This window comes from Oncorhynchus tshawytscha, linkage group LG10 (genome assembly GCF_018296145.1).
Source record: "Oncorhynchus tshawytscha isolate Ot180627B linkage group LG10, Otsh_v2.0, whole genome shotgun sequence".
NCBI classification, from domain to species: domain Eukaryota; kingdom Metazoa; phylum Chordata; class Actinopteri; order Salmoniformes; family Salmonidae; genus Oncorhynchus; species Oncorhynchus tshawytscha.
The window spans coordinates 57,399,733-57,421,533 of record NC_056438.1 but is presented as its reverse complement, the minus strand read 5'-3'; the positions used below and the strand labels follow the sequence as shown (position 1 = coordinate 57,421,533).

Sequence of the window (21,801 nt, the reverse complement as noted above, 5' to 3'; positions counted from 1 at the left end):
GTTGAACGGATGACTTCCGCATTGCTGTGGTTCCCACCGTGAAGCATGGAGGAGAAGGTGTGATGATGTGGGGGATGCTTTGCTGGTGACACTGTCTGTGATTTATTTTGAATTCAAGGCAAGGCTACCACAGCATTCTGCAGCGATACACCATCCCATCTGGTTTGCGCTTAGTGGGACTATGGAGTGATGGGGTGCTGCATCAGATGACCAGATGACCCGCTCAGCATATGTGGGAACTCCTTCTAGACTGTTGGAAAAGCATTCCTCATGAAGCTGGTTGAGAGAATGCCAATAGTGTGCAAAGCTGTCATTAAGGCAAAGGTTGGCTACTTTGAAGAATCTCAATTATAAAATATATTTTGATTTGTTTCACACTTTTTTGGTTACTACATGATTCCTTGTGTGTTATTTCATAGTTTTGATGTCTTCTTCACTATTATTCTACAATGTAGAAAATAGTAAAACTAAAGAAAAACCCTTGAATTACAAGGTGCGTCCAAACTCATGACTGGTACTGTAAAGAAAAACTCTGTTGTAGAACTTTCAAAAAAAGAGGAAGAAGACAAGAAGCTGCCTTGACATTTTGGGGCTGATGTATTTCCCTTGGTAGCCTAGCAGAACAAAGTCAATGCAATGTGTAAAACATGAATAAAACACTGGGGGCGCGGAACACTTACTCATTCAAACAGGTTAATCCAGCTCTATCGGGATTAGTCGTGCTACACTGAGTTGCATCACTGCAAAATACATTTGTTGTACTTTGTTGACATGTCGCCTAAGTATTTTGGCCTCATGCCTGCCGTGTCTGGTAAATGTGTTTTTACAAACACTTAAACACTGAATGTGGGGTGATAGGTTGTTTGAGACAGGTGTGAAACACCCCATTAGCTTTAAAATGGATCAGATGGAATATCATAAATATAGCCAACAAAATAGGACGTCTCCATTCGTTACAATACGCCAGAACATGGACTGTATCCCAATAATCTCTCCTTTCTCCCAAAGTGTGCACTTGTTAATTTCCCCTCAGAGATTTGAAAGGAAAGTAAGGGTATACAGAAACTTCCTCAAGCCCATGCCTTCACCAATCTAATGCTTTTATATTTGTGGGGTGTAGTAAACAAGTGCACACTTCAGGAGGAAGGAGAAATTATTGGGATGCACCTATAGCCTCCATGTTTTCAGACACCTGTGGTGCAGAACCTGTAGGGATTTCTGTAAGGAGGGAAGTGAATGATGGATAACAAACCATTAAAGAAAAACTGTGAATCCCTTGACAGCACCAAAGCTGTGGGAGCTGGCTTGCATAATCTGTATAAGAACACAACTGGCCAGCCAAGTCAGTTGCCCTATCATGAATGCAAGTGTTTGCTCTTCGGGAGAATGCTATTTCTCTACAGACACTGAGGGGAAATGTTCTGAATGAAGAATGATGCCAGAAGCTGCTGGCAGTTACAATCCTAAAGCTTTATTTTATATATTCCTCAGTGTATTGATTTTTGTTGCCTCCGCCTTCAACTCTTCACACACACGCACACGCACACGCACACGCGCACGCACACACACACACACACACACACACACACACACACACACACACACACACACACACACACACACACACACACACACACACACACACACACACACACACACACACACACACACACACACACACACACACAGGCTGCTCTTAATTCTTGGCAGCGAGTGTAATCCCTGAGCAGAGAGCAATTAGCTAAGACAGTGTTCACCTCCATGCCTCTTCCCATGCCTGAAGAGGGTACACACAGCAACCCTGTTTGCTACAGAATCACATGGAGAGTTTCCAAGATATTACTGCTGCAGATTCACATGAGAGAAGACCAATACAAACCAACAGAGGATCAAATTTACCACATGTAGGCTAAGTAGTTGTCTTTATTGTCCGCTCAGGACTCTCGAAAATACAGTGTACTAGGCTACTACACAGTAATAAACATTATTGCGTAGTACAAAGTAGGTTGAATGTACATATGAATCCAAGGCTGATGTTGTCATATAGTGGAAGTGGGTGGAACTGCTGTGATGTTCTCAGCAAGTTTGGGCCAACGCAAGCATTTACACTGGCCCATGACACTACTTTCACTCACAGAATATCCTGCCTGCAGTGACGGAGTAGCATTCGTTTATCTTTCGCTATGGTGCCTTTATTCACTAGCAGGGTAATGGGTTTACAGCTCATGACTGGTGCTTACCCTAGGCCCTGCGTTTTTAAAGAGATAAAATAACAAAACATTTCTCTGTCTGGGAGCTATGGGGGGAATAGATAGATACATAAATATATGGAACTAGCCATTGTGATAATACATCACCAAGGGCCTGGTTGCAGAAGAGATGCAGAGCACGATATGATTTCATGATATGTGCAGGCTATATGTGTCTGCTGTCCACTTTTTCCATACGGTGCGTTTCATGTCTCTCTTTGTGTAAGAATTAGTTATTGGGCTTGGCATGCCTTTTCTTCATAAAATTTCCAAGGGAAAATGCCATATATATAGGAAAGAAGAACAGGCTCAGTTGCTATACTGTAAGATCCTACTGTAAAATCCTACTACTACAACCAGTAATAGACTCTAACGGGCAAAGATGCTTCCAGTTTTAGAAGCAGTTTTAAAATAAGAAGCAAGTGTGCAGTATGCACAGAGGCAGTAGCCTTGTTCGCAAAAAAAGACACCGCATGGCCTGCACATTTTTTTCGTGGTTTCCAAGTGGTAGTTACTACTCCTATATGGACTCAGGAGAGGCGAAAGTCGAGAGCCGTGCGTTCTCTGAAACACGACCCAGGCAAGCCGCACTGCTTCTTGATACAATGTCCGCTTAACCCGGAAGCACCAATGTGTTGGAGGAAACACAATACAGCTGACAACCAAAGTCAGCTTGCATTGCGCCCGGCCCGCCACAGGACTCGCTAGAGCTCGATGGGACAAGGACATCCTGGCCGGCCAAACCCTCCCCTAACCCGGGAGAAACTGTGACAATTGTGCACCGCCCCATGGGTCTCCCGGTGTCAGCCGGTTACGACAGAGCTTGGACTCGAACCAGGATCTCTAGTGGTACAGCTAGCACAGTGCCTTAGACCACTGCGCCACTCGGGAGGCAGCCTACACATGTCTATCGTGGGATTTGTTTGAATTTCAACCTGAGGACACATATCCATAATGATGCCATTTAGAATGCACTTAAATAATGACATGGAACTGTCTGCACATACACTGCCAAGTTCACTGGTAGAAGCTTGTACAGAGGCTGATAAACTGCCTACGCTCCAAGAACCCTGATTCAATCAGGACCCTGCCCCCTCTGCTAACCACAAATTACACGAAGCACGATGATGGAAAGGTCAATTTTATGCTGCAGCAAGAGCTCACTGACAAGATTCTTTTATAAATTGGGGGGGTACACCAAGTTTTAGTAATTTGCCATTAGTGAACCAGGGTGAAGGGTTTGATGTAATCTTTGTCTCTGAGGTCTGATAAGGGATATTCGAATCATACAATCTCACACAGTTAGAGGTGACGGTACTAGCAGCTGCCTGAGAGACTCGGCAGTACGAACACTACTCTGCTGTATCAACCTTCTCTGGCCTCTGCTGCACCAAACACACGTCAAATCCATTGGTTGATAAGAGGTTGGGATGCCTGTGGACTGGGGTTGTAACCTGTAATCTAAATCAGAGGGAAGCAAGGGTAGTTTCAACAATCAGTGTGCAGTACATGTCTAGCCTATACAGGGAACAGCTAGCTACAATATACAGTGAGTGTACAAAACATTAGGAATACGTGCTCTTTCCATGACAGGTGAATCCAGGTGAAAGCTATGATCCTTTATTGATGTCACTTGTTAAATCCACTTCAATCAGTGTAGATGAAGGGGAGGAGACATGTTAAAGAAGGATTTTTATGCCTTGAGACAATTGAGACATGGATTGTGTATGTGTGTCATTCAGAGGGTGACTGGGCAACATGTAAGTCCCTTCGAAAGAGGTATGGTAGTAGGTGCCAGGCGCACTGGTTTGAGTGTGTCAAGAACTGCCATGCTGCTGGGTTTTTCACACTCAAAAGTTTCCTGTGTGTATCAAGAATGGTCCACCACCTAAAGGACATCCAGCCAACATTAGGCCAGTGGTCGAAAATGGGTCATTGACGAAAGAGGACAAAGGAGGCTGACAGGAATTGCGCAGAACAACAGAAGGACTATGGTTAGTCAACTAACAGTCAAGTACAATATTGGTGCCCAAAGACCCATAAAAGAATGCATAACTCGTCGTACCTTAACACGATTTGGGTATGGCAGGCGACAACCTTACAGAGTTCCACTTCTTTCAGCAAATAACAAGAAACTGCGATGCAGTGGGCTAAGGAACGAAAACACTAGACACTGGAGAATTGGAAAAACATTCCCCTGTCTGATGAATCTCGATTCCTGCTGTTTCACGCTGATGGGAGGACTAGGGTAAGGAGTAAACCACATGAGTGCATGCATCCATCATGCCTCATGTCAACATTGCAAACTGCTGGTGGTGTGATGATGTGGGGTGTGTTTTCATGGCACACAGGGCCCCTTGATAAAAGTGGATCAATGTTTGAATGCCACAGGATATCTGAACATCATAGCCAATCAGGTGCATCCCTTCATGGCAGCAGTGTATCCATCTGAAAAACATCCACAGGATAAGGCCCCATGCCACAAGCGTAGGATTGTCCAGGAATGGTTTCACAAACATGAAAGTGAATTCAGCTTACTGCAATGTAATGCCCAGTCACCAGATCTCAATCCAATTGAGCATCTGTGGGATGAGATGGTACGTGCTATTCGGAGTAGAGGTCCACTACCAGCCAACTTGACACAATTTTCGACACCTTTTAGAGTCCATGTCCCAACGAACTGAAACTGTTCGGAGGGTAAAAAGTGCAACTCAATATTAGGAAGGTGTTCCTAATGTTTTGTACACTCAGTGTCTACAGTAGCTGTGATGAAGGAGAAGGATATATAGCTAACTAGTCATAGCAGAGCAGAGTTGGGATCATTCAGATAAAAATATTTGTTTTATCCATTCATCACTCTGACACATCTGAATCTGTGAAAAGTACAGCACAGTTTTCTAGGACAGGTCTGTCTGGGTCTGGACTGCACTATTTGTACTCCATCCTGACTGAGCCTCTAAGGGGAGACAGGAGGCAGAGAAATGTCTGTGTGGACTTTGGAAATGTGCAAAATATGCAGGACAGTGACAGTGTCGGCATCAGGAATAAATCCCCTTTAGGTTCACCTGTCCCAAAAGCAATTTAAAAATACATATTTACGTATTACACTGAAAGACTTTCAGTCTAAACAATGGGGTCATAAAGTATTGGCCAACATTTAAATACATCCCACTTTCTACTGATCATATTGATCTGTGGTTCCCACTGTAACTCATCAAGCTGATACATGTAGGCATATGTGCTGTTGAGAATGGCTACATGATACTTAATTGCCTGATGTTTCCCTCATTGCCAAATCAACACCTAAAAAGTTGCCATCTCAGTGGAAGATGAAACTTCAACTGTCACAGCATCTTTGAGGAGAGTGACTTGAGCTCTCAGTCCGCCCCCTCAGGGGATGTATGTCTGTGTGTGTGTGTGTGTGTGTGTGTGTGTGTGTGTGGATTATTCATTGGAGCCATCTCTTACCAGCCTTTCATCCCACATGTCCCACAAGCCCCAGTTTAACCCTCACCTTTGATACATAGTGTCAATGTCATACAATGTCAGTGTCACAGTGGATTAGTTCACCTGCTATAACTTCTGCATTTCAAGAAGCCACTGCTAGACAATATCACTAGACGTGGCTCCTGTGGTAAACTGTATAATAAAGCAGTTAGGTAACACTGCTTTAAGTCCCTAATGTTGGCATATTTACGCATTCAATAAGGATTAATTACCCTGACCATGACCATACAAACAATTTATCACAACAACAAAAATGTCCATTCATATTCACAGAGAAAATTATTTATTCATATACAGTACAGGTCAAAAGTTTGGACACACCTACTCATTCAAAGGTTTTTCTATATTTTTTTAAACAAATTTCTACACGGTAGAATAATAGTGAAAACATCAAAACTGTGAAATAGCACCCATTGAATCATGTAGTAACCCAAAAAGTGTTAAATAAATCAAATATATTTTATATGTGAGATTCTTCAAAGTAGCCACCCTTTGCCTTGATGATAGCTTTGCACACTCTTGTGTTATTTCATAGTTTTTAACATTAAGATGTTTTCATTATTATTTTACAATGTAGAAAATAGTAAAAATAAAGAAGAACCATTGGAATGAGTCAGTGTGTCCAAATTTTTGACTGGTACTGTATGTACAGTTTACGGAAGTTTACATACAGCTTAGCCAAATACATTTCAACTCAGTTTTTCACAATTCCTAACATTTAATCCAAGCAAAAATTCACTGTCTTAGGTCAGTTAGGATCACCACTTATTTTAAGAATGGGAAATGTCAGAATAATAGTAGAGTTTTTATTTCTTTCATCAAATTCCCAGTGGGTCAGAAGTATACATACACTCATGCAGTTGTGGGTGAACAGGGAGTACAGGAGGGGATTGAACACGCACCCCTGTGGAGCTCCAGTGTTGAGGGTAAGCGTGGCAGATGTGTTGCTACCTACCCTCACCACCTAGGGGCGGCCCGTCAGGAAGTCCAGGATCCAGTTGCAGAGGGAGGTGTTTAGTCCCAGGATCCTTAGCTTAGTGATGAGCTTTGAGGGTACTATGGTGTTGAACGCCGAGCTGTAGTCAATGAATAGCATTCTCACGAAAGTGTTCCTTTTGTCCAGATGGGAAAGGGCAGTGTGGAGTGAAATAGAGATTACATCATCTGTGGATCTGTTTGGGCAGTATGTAAATTGGAGTGGGTCTAGGGTTTCTGGGATAATGGTGTTGATGTGAGCCATTACCAACCTTTCAAAGCACTTCATGGCTACGGACGTGAGTGCTATGGGTCTGTAGTCATTTAGGCAGGTTGCCTTTGTGTTCTTGGGCACAGGGAATATGGTGGTCTGCTTGAAACATGTAGGTATTACAGACTCAATCAGGCACATGTTGAAAATGTCAGTGAAGACACCTGCCAGTTGGTCAGCACATGCCCGGAGCACACTTCCTGGTAATCCATCTGGCCTCGCAGCCTTGTCTATGTTGACCACACAGTTGTCTGGAAAAGCTGATGCTCTCAATCATGCCTCAGTGTTGCTTGCCTTGAAGCGAGCATAGAAGTGATTTAGCTCATCTGGTAGGCTCGTGTCACTGGGCAGCTCGCGGCTGTGCTTCCCTTTGTAGTCTGTAATAGTTTGCAAGCCCTGCCACATAAGATGAGCGTCGGAGCCGGTGTAGAGTGATTCAATCTTAGCCCTGTATTGACGCTTTGCCTGTTTGATGGTTCGTCGCAGGGCATAGCAGGATTTCTTGTAAGCTTCCCGGTTAGAGTCCCACACCTTGAAAGCGGCAGCTCTACCCTTTAGCTAAGTGTGAATGTTGCCTGTAATCCATGGCTTCTGTTTGGGGTATGTACGTACAGTCACTGTGGGGATGACGTCCTCAATGCACTTATTGATAAAGCCAGTGACTGATGTGGTGTACCCCTCAAAGCCATCAGAAGAATCCCGGAACATGTTCCAGTCTGTGGTAGCAAAACAGTCCTGTAGTTTAGCATCTGCTCCATCTGACCACTTTTTTTATAGACCGAGACACTGGTGCTTCCTGCTTTAATTTGTGCTTGTAAGCAGAAATCAGGAGGATAGAGTTGTGGTTGGATTTATCAAATGGAGGGCGAGGGAGAGCGTCTCTGTGTGTGGAGAACAGGTGATCTAGAATTTGTTTCCCTCTGGTTGCACATTTAACATGTTGATAGAAATTTGGTAGAACTGATTTAAGTTTCCCTGCATTAAAGTCTCCTGCCACTAGGAGCGCCGCCTCTTGGTGAGTGGTTTCCTGTTTGCTTATTTCCTTATACAACTGACTGAGTGCAGTCTTCGTGCCAGCCTCTGTGTCTGTGGTGGTACATAAACAGCCACGAAAAGTATAGCTGAAAACTCTCTAGGCAAGTAGTGTGGCCTGCAATTTATCTACTTCAGGCGAGCAAATCTAGAGACTTCCTTAGATTTCGTGCATCAGCTGTTGTTTACAAATATGCACAGACCGCCCCCCCCCCTCGTCTTACCAGAGTTTTCTGTTCTATCTTGCCGGTGCAGTGTGTATCCCGCTAGATGAATATCCATGTCGTCATTCAGCCACGATTCCGTGAAACATAGGATATTTCAGTTTTCGATGTCCCGTTGGTAGGATATTCGTGATCGTACCTTGTCTAATTTATTGTCCAATGATTGTACGTTGGCGAGTAGTATTGAGGTCAACGGCAGCTTTCCCAGTCGCCTTCTCCGGGTCCTGACCAGGTGTCTGGCTCTTTGTCCTCTGTACCTGCGTCGCTTCCTCTTGCAAATAACGGGGATGTCAGCCCTGTGGGGTGTTTGGAGAATGTCTTGTGCGTCGTCGTTGTTGTAGAAAAAATCTTTGTCTAATCCGAGGTGAGTGATCGCTGTCCTGATATCCAGAAGCTCTTTTTTTGCCGTAAGATACGGTTGCAGAAATGTTATGTACAAAATAAGTTAGAAATAACGCGAAAAAAACCCACATAATAGCACAATTGGTTGGGAGCCCATAAAACTGCTGCCATTTCTTCCAGTGCCATTTTATTTATGTTATCTTGCAGCAAAGCACCTCAACAACAGGATTCGGCCACCCCCGTGCTTCACAGTTGGGATTGTGTTCTTCGGCTTGCAAGCCTCCCCCTTTTTTGTTTCATCAGACCAGAGGACATTTCTCCATAAAGTACGATTTTTGTCCCCATGTGCAGTTGCAAACCATAGTCTGGCTTTTTTATGGTGGTTTTGGAGCAGTGGCCTCTTCCTTGCTGAGTGGCCTTTTAGGTTATGTCGATTTGTTTTACTGTGGATATAGATAATTTTGTACCTGTTTCCTTCAGCATCTTCACAGCTATTGTTGTGGGATTGATTTGCAATTTTTGGCTGATTTCTTGGCCGATTTCTTTTGATTTCCCCATGATGTCAAGCAAAGAGGCACTGAGTTTGAAGTTAGGCCTTGAAATACAGCCACAGGTACACCTCCAATTGACTCAAATTATGTCAATTAGCCTATCAGAAGTTTCTAAAGCCATGACATCATTTTCTGGAATTTTCCAAGCTGTTTAAAGGCAGAGTCAACTTAGTGTATGTACACTTCTGACCACTGGAATTGTGATACAGTGAATTATAAGTGAAATAATCTGTCTGTTAACAATTGTTGGAAAAATTACTTGTGTCATGAACAAAGTAGATGTCCTAACTGGCTTGCCAAAGCTATAGTTTTTTAAATAGAAATTTGTGGAGTGGTTGAAAATCTAGTTTTAATGACTCCAACCTACAGTGGGGAGAACAAGTATTTGATACACTGCCGATTTTGATACACTGCCGATTGAGTGTGTGGACACCTGTCCACACACTCAATCAAACAGACTCCAACCTCTCCACAATGGCCATGACCAGGGGGCTGTGTAAGGACATCAGGGAAAAAAGCCCAGAACTACATGGCAGGACCTGGTCAATGACCTGAAGAGAGCTGGGATCACAGTGTCAAAGAAAACCATTAGTAATACACTACGCCGTCATGGATTCAAATCCTGCAGCGCACGCAAGGTCCCCCTGCTCAAGCCAGCGCATGTCCAGGCCCGTCTGAAGTTTGCCAATGACCATCTGGATGATCCAGAGGAGGAATGGGAGAAGGTCTTGTGGTCTGATGAGACAAAAATTGAGATTTTTGGTCTAAACTCCACTCGCTGTGTTTGGAGGAAGAAGAAGGATGAGTACAACCTCAGGAACACCATCCCAACCGTGAAGCATGGAGGTGGAAACATCATTCTTTGGGGATGCTTTTCTGCAAAGGGGACAGGACGACTGCACCGTATTGAGGGGAGGATGGATGGGGCCATGTATCGCGAGATCTTGGCCAAAAACCTCCTTCCCTCAGTAAGAGCATTGAAGATGGGTCGTGGCTGGGTCTTCCAGCATGACAACGACCCAAAACACACAGCCAGGGCAACTAAGGAGTGGCTCCGTAAGAAGCATCTCAAGGTCCTGGAGTGGCCTAGCCAGTCACCAGACCTGAACCCAATAGAAAATCTTTGGAGGGAGCTGAAAGTTCGTATTGCCCAGTGACAGCCCCGAAACCTGAAGGATCTGGAGAAGGTCTATATGGAGTAGTGGGCCAAAATCCCTGCTGCAGTGTGTGCAAACCTGGTCAACAACTACAGGAAACATATGATCGCTGTAATTGCAAACAAAGGTTTCTGTACCAAATATTAAGTTCTGCTTTTCTGATGTATCAAATACTTCTGTCATGCAATAAAATGCAAATGAATTACTTAAAAATCATACAATGTGATCATCATACAATGTGATTTTCTGGATTTTTGTTTTAGATTCCGTCTCTCACAGTTGAAGTGTACATATGATAAAAATTACAGACCTCTACATGCTTTGTAAGTAGGAAAACGTGCAAAATCAACAGTGTATCAAATACATTTTCTCCCCACTATAAGTGTATGTAAACTTCCGACTTCAACTGTATATACAGTATATAAAAAATGTTTTGTTGTATAATAAGCTTACCCATTTGAATTATTTATCATAGGGAGTAGAAATGTATATATGTTTGCTGAAAGTAAACAGAGATTAAAGCTATAAACTCAAAATATTTTCCAAAAGGTGCAACATTGTTCTCAAACGGCTGTTGCTACTGTATGCACAACCAGGTACAGTTGCAATCATAGACTTTGCATTATGCAAAACCACCTACGGAGTGCAATATGTAGGCCTACTGTTTTCCTCTTTGCATGAAAATCCCTCACATCAAATGAATGCCATTGAAGAAGACCATGAATAGCATACCTTTCCAACATGCTGAATTTCTGGTCCAATATGTTCCTCTAAAACGAAGAACTGGTTCCATATCCAGCCCCTCTTGGGCCGGTGGTGCACGTCCTTCTCTCCATCTAGGTGTTTGGTTTGGTTCCTGGGTGCTCTGACGTTGGGCCTGGGCTGGGACGTCCCATAACTCCTCTGGACAAAGCACAGGCAGATCAGCAAAGGGCAGAGGCAGGCAGTGGTGGCAGGAATTCTCATGGTAGAGAATGTATGCTTCTCTAAGTCCTCCACTGTACCTTGGCAAACAGTGTACCAAGAGGCCACAACAGCGTCTCGACAGTAAGACAGTACTAGGTGCAGATCAGACCAGTCCAGAGATTTCTCCTAAAGTCCATGGTTTATTTCAGTCTGTCCACTAGGGATTAGAACCAAGGTTAATTTCCATGTTGGACAGAGGGGAAAAGAGCCGGTTGTTCATTTGCTCAGAGGATCCTCAGGAGATTTCATGAGTGGTCTGGTCTGAGCAGGTTGCCGTTTTGTTTCCCCTTGAAAAGATAAGAAGAAACGATATTAAGGAAACAGGAATAATGAGTCATGTTTTTCTTGCTGTTAAATCCCCTAATGCAATTTGATGGAATGACTACTCCGATATTACACTTTGACTCATTTATAGAAGCACAATATTCTTTTCCACAATGTTCTTTTCTCATTTTGACCTGATTTCTGAGAGTCAATTTCCACTGTGTGTATGAATTGAGTATTTCTGTCTGCTTCGGATGCAAGCCAGAGGATTCAAAACTACATTGCTGAGTCTGAGCTGAAAAGGCTAAGTTGTCTCTGTCATACCTCACAGCCGAAAGACATCCATTTTAAAAAGGCTTTTTGAAAGCAGGAGAGCCACAACTGTATCTCCATAGGCCATAATAGCATTTTGAGGACATTATTTTCTGCAGTCTTTGTCAGAGTATATTACAATGACAAGCTGCTTAAGAGCATTTGATTCTCACAATCTATGACACTCTTACAGAACATTTGTCACTTGGTAAACACCCTCACACAAGCAGAGATGTGGTTCTAACTTCCAGTTGCTGTTAATATTGTATTTTAAACACTTTTGAATGATTCAGTTATTTTTATAGTTTGTGTGAGAAAACAATCTGGGGAAAAAACATCACTCTGTAAAATAAAGAAGTATATATACAGCACATGTGACAAGACTTGTTATGCCTCTGCCACTCAGGAAAGCATTTTGTGATTTCCTGTCCTTAGGTTTTGATTTGTTACACAACTGTGCTATTTTCTGATGCATTTCCACAAACCTTCAATCAGTCCACCTGTCAGCAGAGTACCAGCCAAGCTTAGTCGAAAAACAGTCCAACACAAACAATTTGCAAGTGATAAATGTTTGCTGTGAGGCGGCACAGAGGCTTGTCAATGGATGCTATGGTTACGTCTTCTTTGTTTCTATGTCTGCATTGCAATAATACAAACTAACTCTGAAATGTCAAAAGACCAATAACAACAGATTATACATGAAGCACAGTTAATTGTGCAATGACAACATCAAGGATGTGTGTGACCATCCTTGAAATGATTCATGGCTTAATTTGTGTTATTTGTCAACCTATAGCATGGGCTAGTGTTGCATGTTTTCTTGAATTATGTGTTTGTATGTTTTTCTACAATACCACCCACGCACCACATACAGTATAGTATTGTAGATACAAATGAGGATTTCTCTGTGATGGGAAGTGGAGAGTGAAAAGCAGGTATACTGAAAGTACACTGCTACATAACATCTTTAGCCTTCACAAATGCATGATCCCATTCCCAATGCATATTCCAACAGCAGTCCATGTCTATGAAATTCCATGTTATAAAAGGGTGGCTGTCCTCATTCTAACTGAATATCACTAGTACTTACTGCAATTATAAAATAATTTAATTTGACCATTCTGCCGCTCATGCCTTGTCTTTACATTAGGCTCAATTTGAAGCTTAATTTGTCAAGTGAGCATGAAAAGAGCACTGGTGGGTCAGTGATAGTGCCTTTCCATGTTACCTGGATGTACTACACCGTTCAAGCACACACATTCCAGTATGTGTGTTCCAGTTCTGCATACATCCAGAAACAGATTTTTTATTTTCTAATCATTAACTACAGAAAACAATTCATTTAAACTTGTGACACCATTAGGGTGATGTTCACATCAATCAATAACTATCCATGCGTGTGGCTACAGTTCAGCCTTCAACACCATAGTAACCTCCAAGCTGATCACTAAGCTCAGGGCCCTGAGTCTGAACCCCTCCCTGTGCAACTGGGTCCTGGACTTCCTGACACGCTGAACCGAAGGGGTGAAGGTAAGTAACAACATCTCTGCCACACCGATCCTCAACATGGGGGCCTCACAGAGTTGCGTGCTCAGCCCCCTCTTGTACTCCCTGTTTACCTATGACTGTGGGGCCACTCACTTCTCCAACTCAATCATAAAGTTTGCTGACGACACAACAGTGTTAGGCCTGATTATCAACAACAATGAGTCGTTCCAGGAAAATAACCTCCCCCTCAACATCAACAAAACAAGGAACTGATTGTGGACTACAGGACACAGCAAAAAGAGCACTTGCCCATCCACATTGACAGGGCCACAGTGGGGAGGGTCAAAAGCTTCAAGTTCCTTAGTGTGCACATCACTGACAAACTGAAATGGTCCCTATGCACAGACAACGTGGTGAAGAAGGCACAGCAGTGCCTCACAGCAGTGCCTCTTCAATCTCAGGAGGCTGAAGAAATGTGGCTTGGCCCCTAAGACCCTCACAAACTTCTATAATGCACCATTGAGAGCATCCCTTCGGGTTGTATCACCCCTTGGTATGGCAATTGCAACATCTACAAATGCAGGGCTCTCCAGGGGTTGGTGCAGTCAGCCGAACGCATCAACTGGGGCACACTGCCCACCCTCCAGGACATCTACAGCACCCGGTGTCACAGGAAGGTCAAGAAGATCATTAAAGACCTCAGCTACCCGAGCCACGTCCTGTTCACCCTGTTACCGTCTAGAAGGTGAACACATGGCAGGTGCATTGAAGCTGGGACTGAGAGACTGAGAAACAGTTTCTATCTCCAGGCTATCAGACTGTTAAATAATCACCACTAGCCAACCCTGCTCTGAACCTTAGTCACTGTTCTGGCCAGCTACCACCCGGTACTCTACCATGCACCATAGAGACAGCTGCCCTATGTATACTGAACAAGAACATAAACCCAACATGTAAAATGTTGGTCCCATGTTCCATGAGCTGAAATAAAATAAATGTTCCAGATGGACAAAGAGCTTATTTCTCACACATTTCTTCACATGCCTTTTATTGAGCATTTCTCCTTTGCAAAGATGATCGACCATAAGCCGCCTCCAATGGCATTTTAGAGAATTTGTCAGTACGTCCAATTGGCCTCACAACCACAGACCACGTGGAACCATGCCAGCCCAGGACCTCCACATCCTACTCCTTCACCCGGGTCACTGAGACCAGTCAGCCGGACAGCTGATTCAAAATTCTATAGCCACTCTCACATCTGAACTATCTGTGTTGCAGGTGCATGGTAACTCTTGAATAAGATGAGAAAAAATAAGAAACTGCTCTTGCTAGTATCACTGCTCTTTAATAAGCTTTACGTATCGGCCTCAAGGCCTTTGTCAGAGCTTTTGTGCCTTTTTTCAATTAGCTCCCTTATGTAGACATAGCTCCACCCACATCTATTCAACGCATCCATGGAGCTATGTCTACAAAAGGGAGCTAATTAAAAAAACTCACAATGGGCTCTGACAAAGGCCTTGAGGCCGATATGTAAAGCTTATTAAAGAGCAGTGATACTAGCAAGAACAGTGTGCCGGTTTCTTATTTTTTCTGATGAAGCTGTGGGTTTGTACAACCGAAGAATTAATGCACAAACAGTTTGAAACCGTCTAATGGAAACTCATCTGTGTGGCCACTGGCATGCTGGAGAACTGTGCTCTTCATGGATGAAACCTGGTTTCAACTGTAGCAGGCAGATGGCAGACGGCGTGTGTGGCATTGTGTGGGCGTGCGGTTTCTGATGTCAATGTTGTGAACAGAGTGCACATGGTGGCGATGTGGTTATGGTATGGGCAGGCATAAGGTATGGACAAAGAACACAATTGCTTTTTATCGATGGGAATTTGAATGCACAGAGATAACGTGATGAGATCCTGAAGCCCATTGGCGTGCCATCACCTCATGTTTCAGCATGATAATGCACGGCCCCATGTCACAAGGATCTGTACACAATTCCTGGAAGCTGAAAATGTCCCAGTTCTTCCATGGCTTGCATACTCACCAGACATGTCACCCATTAAGCATGTTTTGGATGTTCTGAACTGACATGTACAACAGCGTATTCCAGTTCCCGCCAATATCCAGCAACTTCACACAGCCATTGAAGAGGAGTGGGACAACATTAGACAGGCCACAATCAACAGCCTGATCAAATCTATGCGAAGGAGATGTGTCACGCTGCATGAGATACTGGCTGGTTTTCTGATCCACGCCCCTATTATTTTTGTAAGGTATCTGTGACCAACAGATGCATATCTTTATTCCCAATCATGTGAAATCCACAGATTAGGTCCTAAAATGTCTTATATGAACGAACTGTAACTCAGTGAAATCTTGTTGCATATTGCATTAATATTTTTGTTCAGTATACAGTACATGGAGTCATTGAACATTGCTCACTTTGATAATGTTCACATACTGTTTCACCCACTTTATAATGTATATATACAGTATATAATGGACAGAAATATATACATTGCCTTCAGAGGTTTTCACACCCCTTGACTTTTTTTCACATTTTGTTGTGTTACAGCCTGCATTTAAAATAGATTAAATCTAGATGATTTGTCACTGGCCTATACACAATGCCCCATAATGTCAAAGTGGGATTATGTATTTCCATTTTTTTTTTTACAAATGAATTAACAATGAAAAGCTGAAATGTTGTAAGTCAATAAGTATTTAACACCTTGGTTATGGCAAGCCTAAATAAGTTCAGGAGTAAACATTTGCTTAACAAGTCACATAATAAGTTGCATGGACTCACTCTGTGTGCAAAAATAGTTTTTGAAATTATTTTTGAATGACTACCTTATTTCTGTACCCCACACATGCAATTAGCTGTACGGTCCCTCAGTCAAGCAATGAATTTCAAACACTGACTCAACCAGAAAGACCATGGAGGTTTTCCAATGACTCGCAAAGAAGAGCACCTATTGGTAATTGGGAACATTTTAAAAAGCAGACATTGAATATCCCTTTGAGCATGCTGAAGTTATTAAGTAGGCTTTGGATGGTGTATCAATACACCCAGTCACTACAAAGATACAGGCATCCTTCCTAACTCAGTTGCCGGAGAAGAAGAAAACCGCTCAGGGATTTCACCATGAGGCCAAAGGTGACTTTAAAACAGCGACAGAGTTTAATGGCTGTGACAGGAGAAAACTGAGGATGGATCAACAACATTGTAGTAACTCCACAATACTAACCTAATTGACCGAGCAAAAAGAAGGAAGCATATTTGTATTATACACATATTTCAAAACATGCATCATGGTTCAGTCTGCTTTCCACCAGACACTGGGAAATGAGTTCACCTTTCAGCAGGACAATAACCTAAAACACAAGGCCAAATATACACTGGAGTTGCTTACCAAGAAGACAGTGAAATTTCCTGAGTGGCCAAGTTACAATTTTGACTTAAATCTACTTGAAGATCTAAGGCAAGACCTGAAAATGGTTGTCTACCAATGACCAACAACCAATGTGCCAAGTCTTGAAGAATGTAAAGAATAATGGGCAAATATTGCACAATCTAGGTGTGAAAAACTCTTAGAGACCAACCTAGAAAGACTCACAGCTGTAATCGCTGTCAAAGGCGCTTCTACAAAGTATTGATTCAGGCATGGGAATACTTATGTAAATGAGATATTTCTGTATTTAAATTTCAATACATTTGGAAAAAACATTGTACTCTGTCATTATGGGGTATTTTGTGTAGATGGTGAGAAAAAACATATACACTTGAAGTTGGAAGTTTACATACCCTTAGGTTGGAGTCATTAAAACTAGTTTTTCAACAACTCCACACATTTTTTGTTAACAAACTATAGTTTTGGCAAGTCGATTAGGACATCTACTTTGTGCATGACACAAGTAAATTCAACAATTGTTTACAGAAAGATGATTTCACTTATAATTCACTGTATCACAATTCCAGTGGTCAGAGTTTGCATACACTAAGTTGGCTGTGCCTTTAAACAGCTTGGACAATTCCAGAAAATGATGTCATGGCTTTAGAAACTTCTGATAGGCTAATTGACATAATTTGAGTCAATTGGAGGTGTACCTGGGATGTATTTCAAGGCCTACCTACAAACTCAGTGCCTCTGCTTGACATCTTGGGAAAATCAAAAGAAATCAGCCAAGACCTCAGAAAAAAAGTTGTAGACATCCACAGAAGTCTGGTTCATCCTTGGGAGCAATTTCCAAATGTCTGAAGGTACCACGTTCATCTGTACAAACAATAGTACGCAAGTATAAACACCATGGGACCACGTAGCCATCATGCCGTTCAGAGATGAACGTACTTTGGCGCGAAAAGTGCAAATCAATCCCAGAACAACAGTAAAGGACCTCGTGAAGATGCTGGAGGAAACAGGTACAAAAGTATCTATATCCACAGTAAAACAAGTCCTATATCGACAACCTGATAGGCCACTCAGCAAGGAAGAGGTCACTGTTCCAAAACCACCATAACAAATCCAGACTACGTTTTGCAACTGCACATGGGCACAAAGATTGTACTTTTTGGAGAAATGTCCTCTGCTCTGAAGAAACAAAAAGAGAACTGTTTGGCCATAATGACCATTGTTATGTTTGAAGGAAAAAGGGGGAGGCTTGTAAGCCGAAGAACATAATCCCAACCGTGAAGCACGGGGTGGCAGCATCATATTTTGGGGGTGCTTTGCTGCAGGAGGGACTGTTGCACGTCACAAAATAGATGGCATTATGAAGAATGAAAATGATGTGGATATATTGAAGCAACATCTCAAGACATCAGTCAGGAAGTCAAAGCTGGTTCGCAAATGGGTCTTCCAAATGGACAATGACCCCAATTATACTTCCAAAGTGTTGGCAAAATGGCTTAAGGACAACAAAGTCAAGGTATTGGAGTGGCCAGCACAAAGCCCTGACCTCAATCCTATAGAAAATGTGTGGGCAGAACTGAAAAAGGGTGTGTGAGCAAGGAGGCCTACAAACCTGACTCCGTTACACCAGCTCTGTCAGGAGGAATGGGCCAAAATTCACCCAACGTATTGTGGGAAGCTTGTGGAAGGAACCTGAAATATTTGACCCAAGTTAAACAATTCAAAGGCAATGCTACCAAATACTAATTCAGTGCATGTAAACTTCTGACCCACTGGGAATGTGATGAAAGAAATAAAAGCTGAAATAAATAATTCTCTCTACTATTATTCTGACATTTCACATTCTTAAAATAAAGTGGTGATCCTAACTGACCTTAGCCCGGGAATTTTTACTCTGATTAAATGTCAGGAATTGTGAAAAACTGAGTTTAAATGTATTTGGCTAAGGTGTACGTGAACTTCCGACTTCGACTGTATTTAATAAAATTTGAATTCAAGCTGTAACACAACAAAAGGGTGGAATAAATCAAGGGGTATGTAAACTTTCTGAAGGTTCACACAGGATATTCATTCTATTGCTACATCCCTCAACATGGTTGGGTTAAGAGTGTCAGCAGAAATACATGTAGCTACAGATAACTGTCATTGAAATATAGTGGATATTGCTCTGCAGGTTCTCTCTCTACGCTCAATTTCAGGAAATAGGAAACTTCTACCCTGAAAACACCCACATCTGTCTTTTGCAGTATGGCTAAACATGATTCCAGGCTAACAGCATGTGAATCAAATATCCAATATTTTCTACAAATATACCAGGATTTTTTAAATAGAAAATAGTTAATTGATTGTCCTTGTATGCAATTCAAGGGTAAGGGTGTTGCAACTATTCATTCTGATTAGTTGAGGGCCACAAAACAGATTAGCAATTGATTAGTTTCTAATGTTGCTAATTATGATGCTAATTGGAGAGAAATACTCTGTGGACCTTGAGACTACATCTGAGGCCGTGGCTTACATTATGACGAGTTGTGAACTGTAGCTTAGACCTATGCATATGCCTCCCCTTTTTCTCCTGCACTAAGTTCAAGAGTCATGTCGGACTCTAAGGATAATTATGATTTGAATTATACTTAGCAACACTGTACAGCTAAGCCAATCTGTAGCTTACAGCTAACTAGCTAAATCAGCTACTAGCCTGAAAATAGATTTTTACCTATCCCAAGCCAGCAACATAAAATTAGATGTATGCTAGAGAAATACAATTACTGGTCACTTCACTACAGTATCTATGACTGAGAAGGCTGGCCTTGCACTTCAATATCAAGTCACTAGCTAACACAGCTTCGGGCATGTCGGGGCATTGCCCTCAACACTAGGCTAATGGAGGATACAGTAGCTAGCTGGGCTTAACCTCAAATACACAAACTCAGCTTGCTACTATTATGCTCAAAAGCTTGGACCCTTGCCTTGCTGTAAGTGCAGCTTTATATTTGGAAGTTTATACTGTAGGTCTTTTCAAGACAAAGGTATGTTGTGTTTTGTTCATCTGGCCATTTGTTTACAAGATCTGATAACAATTGGACTCAGCAAAGACAAAATCTCTGTAAATGCTACATCCTGCTTGTTGTTGGAAGTTTGGCAACAATGACATTTTGAGATTTTTCTGTAGACAACCATGAACTATCTTCACTGACAACAATGGTTATAGTGGGAGTAAGACATTACAGGACCAACATGAATGCACCACATACTGGTCAAAAGAGATTAGCACAAATTAGCACACTCATCTCTCAGGGTTTGAGATCTACAAAACCAAGCAAGTGGTTTTTGCTCCCGACCAAGAATCTCACTTGACTTGGCTTCCAGTATCCTCTTCCCTCTGTGGAGACTGGAGGACGAGGAAAGGAGGAAAGACCACCCCTTGTGGAGTTTTAGTAAATCTCAGGAGAGGATGGTGAGAATGATTGCTCATTACAGGATTAGCAGTATACAGAGAATGACTCAAGGGAAAGCTTGACGTGGGTCTGGCACATTGAGTCATTGACATCCCCTACTGCATAAGGCATTAGTGAAGAGGTATCTACTAAAGTAGCTAGCAGAGACAGACTGTCCCAGCGAGTCTTTTAAACCTTCCCCCCTCTGGATCAAATAGAACTCAGGAGAATTCCTTTGGCATTTCAATGGAGGGCATTATGCATACATTTAGGATGGATCTCTCTAATCATAAGGTAATGAGCTGCAGCTGACAAAGACACTACATGACATTTTAGAATAGCAGCCTACATACAGTACACCCTTATGTATTCTATACAAATCAGCACCTGCAGAAATTCAACCCTTCCTCTACACATTAGGTGGATATTTTTCAGCAGAACCATCACACATTTTCTTGTTCTTTAGCCAGTTACATATTTTGAGGCACTAACACAGCCAATTGCTAGACTGCAGTGAATTGATCATGGAGCAGTGAAATTATTCCACAGGATTCCACTCTCCTGTTTAGTTCCATCTGAGAGCTGGAGCTATGAGTGCCTATGAAAAGTACTATGGTAATTTGATATATACCTTGGTGATAATAAAAAGGACACCTCCAATAAAGCTCAAACAATAAAACCATTGAAAATATGGCAGCAGGGCTCTCATTCTTGCATTTCCCTGGCCGTATAGAGAGGCTCTGAAGCAGCGTGAATAAAACATAAATGAACTCACACTTTTTCACAGTAGCAGCGCTCACCACAGGCAAAAGCAGCTTCAGAGGATCCAACAGCAGAGGCAGCAGCAGTAGCACGACAGACCATAGCAGATGTGAAAGCTATGACAACAGAGAGAGAGAGAGATGGATTGAAAGTGCTGAACAATTTGCCCTTACCTTTCTTCTCCAAACAGATGATAAGGTATGTGAACAGTGAGCTGTGAACAGATTCTCCCCTATCTGTCTACTGCTGCTCCCAATCCACCTCAGTGGAGTCATCTCCCCAATCCGCCAGGTTGCTGCCTCACTTGCCTGCTGCAGCTCTGGAGTGGTGCTCTGATTGGCCGACTAACAACACACTGGTACACATAGACACACACGGATGCTCTCACACTCTTTCTCTCTCTTACGCACACATGCAAGCACACACTGTCATCTCAGCATTTTCCTCACATTTTTTACTCTCTCCCACACACGCACACGCACACACGCACACACACACACACGCACACACGCACACACGCACACACACACACACACACACACTGAACTCTCTCTTTCTTTCTCTACATCTGCTGCCTCAGGGACTGGGCTAAGGTGTAACAAACGCAAAGTAGAGGGGTGAATTTGCTTTAAGGAGAGAGTCGCTTCTAAAGGAATCCTGATGAATAATATAAGACTGAGAGTGAGGGGGAGGGAAGAGCGTGAAGCCCCACCAGACCACAGGACATTTTTAACCGAGATGACAGTGAATGTGTCAGCACATAAAAAATAAACGTGAGGAAGGGTTGCACATAGTATTGTGGAAGCAAGCAGAGAGTTGAGAATGTGATAAAACAAAGGGCTTACAGGACGAAGAAA

General features: G+C 42.6%; 1 protein-coding gene across 2 annotated transcripts in view; it reads right to left on the bottom strand.

The window, feature by feature from the left end:
- The window catches only part of cdh18a (cadherin 18, type 2a), a 50,650-nt gene extending 29,403 nt beyond the window's left edge, over window positions 1-21,247 (bottom strand). Inside the window, exons 1-2 of one of the 2 annotated variants that reach the window (XM_024435645.2) lie at window positions 21,118-21,247; window positions 11,041-11,561 (exon numbers count right to left, since the gene is read on the bottom strand). In XM_024435645.2, the coding sequence (XP_024291413.1) occupies window positions 11,041-11,274 (234 nt within the window). In that variant the 5' untranslated portion in view covers window positions 11,275-11,561; window positions 21,118-21,247. The other variant, XM_024435646.2, reaches the window with a different exon arrangement.
- Window positions 21,248-21,801: the final 554 nt, after the last annotated feature.